Below are 9,336 nucleotides of genomic sequence, written 5' to 3' on the forward strand. Positions count from 1 at the left end.
GAAGCCGGAGTGTCCCGCGCGCCGCCTGAGTCCAGGCTCGCCCGCGCGCTGCCGGGCGACAGCGCGCCCGGTCTCCCCGCCCGGGGAGATGTGTGAGCCTGCCGGCCACCCCCCGGGACGTGAGAGCTAAAGGCAAGAGCCGCTCTGGAATTCTATGCAGGCAGATATGCAGACACCTAAGATGACGCAATCTCCGCGCGGAGCGGGGCGGGGCTCCGCGAGGACCTTATCCGGAAGAGATCGCCTGAGAAGCGGAAGTTGAGGAATGAGAAGCGGCGGCCGATGGCGGCGGAGGCTTGGGTGGGTGTTTTTTCCTGCTCTCGAGTACTTCGGTAACGGAAGGGGCCAGGGATCGGAGGTCTGCACTGGCCTGGAGGGCGTTCTGAGCGGCCGGACTGGGACAGGTTCGCGCCTCTGGGCCAGGAGGTCGGAGTGAGTTCCCGACAGGAGGCGGCGCTTCGCCCGTGGAGATTGGGGGATTCTCCTGCTTCTAGACTTCCCCTGTCCCCCCAGGCGCTGTTTTCTTTGCCGAGAACGTTTTCTGGCTAAATGTTGTTTATTCTTGTAAGCCCCGTTTCTGATGTCGTTCTCTTTATGAACCTTCTGTCCAATCCTGACTGTAATGTCTTCCCTCCCTTCCTCCGAATGCCATTCCACTCGCCGTCTCTCTTTTACCGCCCGACGCCGCCCTTTTCTTGACCTAGTTACCTCCTGCCTGTCACCTCCCCTGGGAGGCTTCCTCTGCCTCTCAGACGGGGCCAGGGCCCTCGAATTTGCCTAGGTCGTGGCAAAATGGTCATTCCGTGTCTTTGTCCTACCAGCCTGTGCGCGCTGGGGCAGAGACCAGATTCCATCCGTCTCTAGCTTCAGCTCAGGGGAGACCGGTGCAAAGACCACTGATTTGGAAGTGAGGAGCCCCCAGTCAGAGATAGACTCTGCCAGTTCCCAGCTATGCGACCCTGACCTTCTTTCTTGGAGTTTGATTCCTCATCTGTAAGGTTGTTATGGAGCATTCATGAAAGGAGGCTGTCTGTGTGTGTCGGGGAAGAGGGGTACTTTGTAAACCGTCAGGCACCTTATGGAAGGGAGGGACTGAATGAATTTGGGAGAGATCAGTGTGCTGTGCATAAAAATAAGAAACAGTCTGAGTTCTGTTTGCTGGCTAGGAAATGCTGTGCGGTTTGAAGAATGCTTTGCTGTTTAGATTTGGACTGGCCTGATGTATGGGCTTTACGTGACTTGGCTTCATGCAGCATATTTGTTGGGTTTAAAAGAGACCTTGGCGATCTGGCTAATCCTCTGCCATCATTTTTCAGATGAGACTGAGGACCAGAGAGGGAAAGTGACTTCCTCAAAGTCACAGAGTAATTGGGAGAGCTGGACAAGAACCTAAGCCTGTAACTGAAGAGACCAGAGATCTTTCTCTTACACTCTTGGGAAGCAGATCGCAAGGTATTTTGGTTTTACAGTCATCTTTTTCCCTTTTAAACACTTATCCTCGCGGCTCCCCCAATTATAGACCTCGTCACACTGTATTGTAACTGCCTTTTCACTGTCTATCTCCTTGCTGGAATGTCACCTTATCAGGGACAGAGGTGGTGTCTTATTCTTTATTCTGTGTTCTCAATATCCAGTACCAGGCTCATTATTCATGTTAGTTAATGATAACGGCAAATGTATGTTAAGCACACATTAAACGCCAGGCCTGTTACATGTAGTTACGATTAGGTCCTCACAATGATCCTGTAAGGTAGGCTCTATTATCCTCATTTTATAGATGAGAAAACAGACATAGGGAGGTGAACGTACACCAAAATGTTGGCTGGTGAGGGCCTTTGGCCATCTGAGGTCCAGATACTAATTCATTGAATCTTTCCCCCCAGCTCTTTGCAGACTTTTTTGTGAGGAAAAAAATGCCCAAAGTCAAAAGAAGCCGGAAAGCTCCCCCAGATGGTTGGGAGTTGATCGAGCCAACTCTAGATGAATTAGATCAAAAGATGAGAGAAGGTGAGTGGGGGAGCTCCTGTCTGGGTGGGCTGTGCCCAAGGCTCAGAGCTCAGGTGCCTCCAGGAGCCAGGCAGAAATGCAAGGATAAATGGGAAGAGACAGGTGGCAGCGCTGTGGCCTCCTGGGACGGACATGTTTTATTTGCTGATTAACTCAGAGGAATATTATAAATGCCAGAAAATAAGATAACACTAATGACAAAGTCCTCAAAAATGTTTTTTGGCCAGCTTAAATATAAAAGTGTTAGGGAATACAGATCAAACAGTGTACCTAAAATTATGTACCATTTTGGTTAGATGTACATTCAAAATCATACAAAATATATTTACTTGGAAAACCCTGTACTTTTTCATTTTGGCATTTTCTGAAATATTTTTATTCAGATAGTTGTTGTAGCTTTCTGACACTGTTTTCATCATCATTGAGTTTTTGCATCATCCTCCAGTTTTCCAGAATGCACCATCCTCAATTCCCTCTAAATGTTACATGATTCTGCCCTTTGTGGATCGGTGTCATATGCTGTCTTTTGGAAGTTCCATCTGAAGTCACAAGCATCTGTTGGCCTTATATGATCACAGTGCAACAACTTACTGAATTGCTTTTTAAAGTGATTTTTTTTTAAGCTTTTTTGTAACTAATCCAACCCTTGTTATTATGAGGTCAAACCTCTAGAAATAATTACTAAATCAGCATTAAATTACTTTGCCTCCTTTTTCCAAAACTGACTGTGTCAGATAACCTCTATTAAATACCCAGAACTTGCCGTAATCAAGGTCATTTTGGGCTGAAAGATTTCTTCCCCAAACAGATCTTTATGCAAAAGAAAAGAACTTGGAGAGTGCTGCAATAGAAGAGATTTTGTGAGCCCTTGAAAATAAATCTACTTCCTGTTTTAAGGGATGACTTTTTGGGGAGAGTATTGATGTATGTGATATTCTTTACCTCCAAAAGAAGTATTCTTTCTCCCATTTTTATTTAACCATTTCACCCTTCAGCATTTCTTTGCTTTCCCATTTTTGATAAATACGCAGGTTTAAGACTTGCTATCCCATTACTCTTGCTGTCACTATAAAGGAAGCAGCCCGAGTGGGTGCAGGTGGTGCCAGACTTGGCTTCAGCTCTGGACAGGGAGCTGTGCAGAGAGCTGTGGACAGGGGCAAAAGCTGCTCGTCACCTGGAGCCCATTTTACCGTGTACGATGCAGGCTCAGCATTGCCAAATCTGCTGATTTTTCACCCCCCAAGAGAAGCCAGAAATTCAGCTGTTTTATGTGAACTCTTCTAAATAAAAATTCAAACTTAAAAAAAACATATTTATGGGAGCTGCCAAACAAAGCCTGCCTTTAGGCTGGCTGGGGCTGCCAGCTTCCAGATTGTTGCCTCCAGCACAAATTTTGCCTGTGGGATCTGTGGCCATGCTCCATGGCCATGGAGGACCCTCGTGTGGCCTTCACACAAGGAAGCCCAAAGCCAGTGGCGTTACAAGGCCTGTCCTCCTGATCTGAGGGCTATTTACAGGACAGCTCACACTAACTGAAGTTATCTTAGGAAGGAACATTCTCGTTTTCTCCTTTAGTTTGTCCCCAGTATTTCCTAGCTGAATACAACTACCCAGCTTTCAAGTGTTGGTAGAGCCACTGGTGCCTTATAAGGCCCCAAACAAAAAGAGCCTGAAGATAGGGACTGAGAGGCCGAGATAAGGGAAATTATGTGTGGCAGGGGGTTTTATGGGTGACTGAGAAATAAAGGCACTATCTCTGTCGACTGTAACCAGGACTTATAAATAACTTTACTTTTATAACAACTGAAAATCAAGCATAATGAACACTTGCATAATGAACACTTAATTAGACTTTTTAAGAATAGCTCTTTAAAAGAGTTGTTGCCCAAGTGCTGACATGATGGGCAGTTTTGGCAATAGCAAAGAGGCTAAAAACCAAAGTCTCATGTATGCCGTGATGCCCGCTACTTCTGGCCTCTTTTCATAGCCTCATAATGGCAGGACTCTACATTGCCCATCAGAAGCTGCCTTCCACCTTGTGTGTGAACCTGTATAAAAGGATACCAAAGAATGTTGACATGATTTTGTGAAAATGGGTCAAAAAGAGATTTAAAAAATGCTGGTGATGCTATGATTAAAAGATTGAGAAATGACTCAAAAGCACAAGGAGAGACCTTCCACTTCCAGGACAGCGGCATAAGGAGCTCCCTCAGTGGTCTTCTCCAGTCACATGGTTTCCCACACTCTCCACCCAGGTGACCAAATGTCTTCTCCAGCCCAGACTCAACACTGAGACTCTATACCAGCTGCCTCTTGCATGGCCCCATTTGGATATCTAGAACCATCTCAAAATTAACATGTGCAGAACTGAATCCTCACTCAGCCGCCCCACAGCTCTTGCCTTCTTAGGCCGCAAACCATGGAGTTGTCCTTGACTCCCCTCGGTCCTTGATTCTTCGTATCCAAGCATCCGAGACATCCAGATTCCTAAAAAGGGTGGCAGAACAGGGAAAATTGTTACAGATAAGGAAGACTTGAGACAGATCAACCACATACAACGTCTGGATGTTGTTTGGAGCTTAATCCCAACACACCCGTTGTCAACAGGTATTTTTGAGGCAATCAGTGAAAATTAAACATGGACCGAGTGGGGCCGGCCTGTGGTGCAGCAGTTAAGTTCACATGCTCTGCTTTGGTGGCCTGGGGTTCACCGGTTCCGATCTTGGGTGCAGACCTACGCACCACTTATCAAGCCATGCTGTGGCAGGCGTCCCACATATAAAATAGACGAAGATGGGCATGGATGTTAGCTCAGGGCTAATCTTACTCAAAAAAAAACATGGACTGAGTGTGGGATACTAATAAGGAATAGTGGTTGATTTTGTTGGGTGGGATATTGGCATTATGGATAGTTTTTTCGAGTCTTTAATATGTTTTAGATACAGACATATTTATGAATGTGATGCTTGATGTTTGAGATTCAGTTTAAAACACTCCAGTGCCCTCCACCCTCAAAAGTGGAGGGAACCACATAAAATAAAAATAGGTGAATGAATGTTAGTAATTGTTGAAGCTGGGTGGTAAGTACTTGGGAATTCAGTATACTGTTTTTTCCTGTGTATTTGAAATTATCCATAGTGAAATCTTAGAAAATTCATGAATCTAAAATCTGACTCCTTTTATGCCATCTGCCCCCACCTGCTGGTCCAAGCCCCCCCCACCTCTCCCCTGGATTACTGCAGTAGCCTCCTGCTTTCCCTCTGCCTCCAGCCTTCTCCACAGGGCAGCCAGGGTGGGGGTTTTGAGTCAGATCGTATCACTGTCTGCTCGGGAACCTCCAGTGACTCCCCTCCCCATCAGAGTAAAACCAGAGTTGCTCCTTCCAGGTCCGACACATACTCACCCTGGCTCCCTCAAGCTGCTTGCCCCCATGAGCTAACATCTGTTGGCAATCTTTTTTTTTTCCTTCTTCGTCTCCCCAAAGCCTCCCAGTACATAATTGTATATATTCTAGTTGTGAGTGCCTCTGCTCGTGGCATGTGGGACGCTGCCTCAGCATGGCTTGATGAGCGGTGTCATGTCTGTGCCCAGGATCCAAACCACGAAACCCTGGGCCCTGAAGTGGAGCGCGCGAACTGAACCACTCGGTCACGGGGCCGCCCCTACGGTATTGTTAACTATAGTCCCCATGCTGTACGTTACATCCACAGGACTAATAACGGGAAGTTTGTACCTTTTGACTCCCTTCACCCACCCTCCATTCCTACCCCACCTGCCTCGTTTCTTAAGGTCTCTGATTAGATGTACCTTTGTGCCTTCTTTGATCACCTGTATAAGATAGCAGCCGCTCCCCTGCCTTTCCCCACTCACCATGCCCTTCCATGTTTTTTTTTCCTGTGGCTCTTACCACTTACCACCAGGTGCTGATCTGCTTTCCTCCTGCAGCTCTGGGCCTCCTCTGTCTTGCCCGCTGCTGTATCTTGGGCACCCAGAGCTGGGCCTCGCCCCTAGCAGGCATGCAGTGTTCGCTTGCTGAGTCCTCAACACCTGCATTTTGCTGGGATCACAGAACCGTTTGTGGAGCTGAATTACAAATCCTAGGTAATAGAATGGCCTCCAAGTCAGAGAAAGGGAGGTCTGGTTTTCTTGACCACTCCTTGCCTTTGTCCTCTGCTCTGAAAACTGAGAGGAGGTGGTAGACAAAGATCAACTCATAGCTGCTTAAGGGAAAGAGAGTTTCCTTGTGGCCGGTGTGAGCTGCTCGCTGACCCCACACGTCTTGACAGAGCAGTTATTCTTGCAGGCCTACTGTGCTGAGAACTTGCAGACTTGTCCAGTTTGGGTTTTTTTCTCATCCCTAAAGGACTTTAGTTGGGAAATGGACTTAGAGGTACCTTAAAGATGATTAGGATGCCCATCTGTGGGCCCAGAATTATCTTGAGAAACTGTTATGCTGTAGAAATAGGTGTGGAGGGGGCCAGCCCCATGGCCGAGTAGTTAAGTTCACGCACTCGGCTTCGCCGGCCCAGAGTTTCACAGGTTCGGATCTTGGGCGCAGACATGGTACCGCTCATCAGGCCACGTTGAGGCGGCGTCCCACATGCCACAACTAGAAGGACCCACAACTAAAACATACAACTATGTACTGGGGGGATTTGGGCAGAAAAAAATAAAAAAAGATTGGCAACAGTTGTTAGCTCTGGTGCCAGTCTTTCAAAAGCCAAAAAGAAATAGGTCTAGAAGGATAAACAGCAGGGTGTTAACAGAGGTTATCTTTGAACGATTTTTTTCAATCTTCGTTTTCTAATTAAAAGCGCATTTTTAATTTAAAACAATTGTTTAATCATGTGGCTGCTTATCTTTTTTAATATAACAGCTCTGTTGAGATACAAATCACATACTGTAAAATTTGCCCTTTTAAAGTGTTCAGTTGAGGGGTGTTTAGTATATTTATGGAGTTGGGTCACCATCACCACAATTAATTTTACATTTCATCACCTCCAAAAGAAACCCCATACCCTTTAGTAGTCATCCTCCCCCTCCATTTTCTGTCTCCCAGTTCAAGGCAGCCGCTCATCTCCATTCTGTCTCTGTAGACAGAGTCCTACAATAGGTGGGCTGTGGGGACTGGTTTTTCACTGGCACGTTTTCCAGGTTCACCCATGCTGTAGCATGTATCTGTACTTCCTTTTCATGACTGCATAATCCGCTGCATGGGTAGGTGACATTTTGTTTATCCATGCATCAGTTGATGGACCCTGGGGTTGTTTCTGCTGTTTGGCTGTTGTGAGTAATGCTGCCGTGAACATTCACACACAAGCTTGTGTGCGCATGTGTGGTTTTCAGCTTTCTTGCGTATATTCCTAGGAGTAGAATTGCCAGGTCATCTGATAACTCTATGTTTAACTTCTTGAAGAACTGCCAGACTATTTTCCACAGCAGCTGCACTATTTTACATTCCCGCCAGCAGCATCTAAGGATTCTAATTTCTCCACATCCTCAACACGTGTTACTGCCTGTCATTTCGATTGTAGCCACCCTAGTAGGTATAAAGTCCGATTCATTCTTTAACTCTAGTTATTAAAAAGATAACACTACATCCTGTGCAGATTAACCCTACCCCCCAAAACAAAACAAACACGCACTTTCTTCTCCCCAGCTGAAACAGAACCCCATGAGGGGAAGAGGAAAGTGGAATCTCTGTGGCCCATCTTCAGGATCCACCACCAGAAAACCCGCTATATCTTTGACCTCTTCTACAAGCGGAAAGCCATAAGCAGAGGTAACGGGCTAACTTCTCTCTTGGCCTTTCCAGCTAGTAATTTAAGTAATGGCTCTTATTCTTGCAACCTCAGCAAGTGTCATGATTTTTCTTACCAGTGTAAAAGGGAGAGGGGCCAGTGTTGGCTAAATACTCTATAACTATGGGTGGTGATGGGCTGGGTTGGGGAAACTCTGTTAAACCTAATCTGAGGCCCTTCCCCATCTTTTTGACAGAGCTATATGAATATTGTATTAAAGAAGGCTATGCAGATAAAAACCTCATCGCAAAATGGAAAAAGCAGGGCTATGAGAACTTATGCTGCCTGCGGTGCATTCAGACACGGGACACCAATTTTGGGACAAACTGCATTTGCCGGGTCCCCAAAAGCAAGCTGGAAGTGGTAATGTCTCCACCCCTGTAATGTCTGACAATTGAGTTTGATGTTTTTTTCAGTTCACAATTCTGCTCCAGTTGACACCAAGGGATTTCACACTAGTTTGCTGGGCTGGAATCTAGTTTTGTCCTGGGACGTCCTGCTGGCCATCCCCCCTGGGAGTCGCTCTCTTCAGGAAGCCATGCTAGGCAGTTTGGCAATAACCCTGTTGGTTAGGTCTGGGAGCCAATCTCACCTCCATCTTTGGGAAACTGATTGAATTCCTTTCCTCACTTACGAAATGGGGATGATTTAGTTGGGTTTCACCATCGGATCTCGTTTGCATAGCCAAGGGTCTTGCTCCTCCAAAGAAGAGGAAAAGAGAAAATAAACACAGACCACTGCTCTGGGGTCTTCTGTCCCCTGGGCAGGCCCCTGGCCAGACATCGGGCCACACCTGGCCTGGGGACGAGAGGGTTCTGCTGCCATAGAGATTCAAGTACACACCCTTCTTCCCCCCTGTGCCCCCACTAGAAAGTTCCCCAGCCTGGAGGCCCTGAGGCCCCTGGCACTGAGCCCCCTGAGCAGTAGCAGACCCACCTCCAGCTCATTGCAGGATATGACATGCTTGCTTTACAAATAACAAGAATCATTCACACATTTTTCCCCCTCTTTGCAGGGGCAAGCGTGTAAATTAAAGTTGCATATATTAAATGCGAGTAGAGATGGAACTTCAGTGTCAACAGCAGCTGTTTGCATCTTCATGGGGGAACCTGATTTCCCCCATCCAGAACTGTCACAGAGGGGCTTCTGAGGAGTGTCCTGTAGGGAGTCAGTGTCCTGTTGCCACCTCTGTCGGCGGGAGGATTACTGTGCGTGTGCACGTGTGTGGGAGTGGCGTGTGGTGGGCACAGTGTCTCAGCCATCTTCTGTTGCAGGGCCGGATCATCGAGTGCACACACTGCGGCTGCCGGGGCTGCTCTGGCTGAGGCCCCTGGCCCTCACTCATCTCCACCCTGGACTTTGGACTTCACAGGCTTCTGCCACCCCCTTTCCGAGGAGCAGCTCTTTTCACAGAGCGGTGCCCCAGGCCTGAGCAGAGGCATGGTCTCTACATACGAAGGCTTTGCTGTTCATCAGATGTGATTTGTAGAAATAAAACTTTTAAACCTTTTGGGCCCTGCGTTCGTTC

At 47.2% G+C, this 9,336-nt stretch overlaps 1 protein-coding gene across 6 annotated transcripts; it reads left to right on the plus strand.

The window, feature by feature from the left end:
• Nucleotides 1-178: 178 nt before the first annotated feature.
• On the plus strand, nt 179-9,318 carry BUD31 (BUD31 homolog). 6 transcript variants are annotated; one of them, XM_046665919.1, is made up of 6 exons: nt 179-300; nt 1,317-1,452; nt 1,884-2,007; nt 7,667-7,789; nt 8,005-8,171; nt 8,824-8,958. In XM_046665919.1, exons 3-6 carry the CDS (start codon nt 1,914-1,916, stop codon nt 8,956-8,958), a joined length of 519 nt encoding a protein of 172 aa, XP_046521875.1. In that variant the 5' UTR covers nt 179-300; nt 1,317-1,452; nt 1,884-1,913. The 6 variants fall into 6 exon arrangements, with proteins under 6 accessions (XP_046521875.1, XP_046521881.1, XP_046521878.1 ...); XM_046665925.1 differs by lacking the exon at nt 8,824-8,958 and adding an exon at nt 9,083-9,318 and having other exon boundaries at nt 180-300; XM_046665922.1 differs by having other exon boundaries at nt 288-404.
• Nucleotides 9,319-9,336: the final 18 nt, after the last annotated feature.

This window comes from Equus quagga, chromosome 7 (assembly GCF_021613505.1).
Source record: "Equus quagga isolate Etosha38 chromosome 7, UCLA_HA_Equagga_1.0, whole genome shotgun sequence".
Classification (NCBI taxonomy): Eukaryota; Metazoa; Chordata; class Mammalia; order Perissodactyla; family Equidae; genus Equus; species Equus quagga.

Excerpts from the sequence above, each read along its gene's own strand:
- BUD31 (XM_046665919.1), top strand. The coding sequence starts at position 1,914 with ATGCCCAAAGTCAAAAGAAGCCGGAAAGCTCCCCCAGATGGTTGGGAG. Across the intron at positions 2,008-7,666 it reads AGATCAAAAGATGAGAGAAG|CTGAAACAGAACCCCATGAG; the intron begins GTGAGTGGGGGA and ends TCTTCTCCCCAG. Across the intron at positions 7,790-8,004 it reads GCGGAAAGCCATAAGCAGAG|AGCTATATGAATATTGTATT; the intron begins GTAACGGGCTAA and ends TCTTTTTGACAG.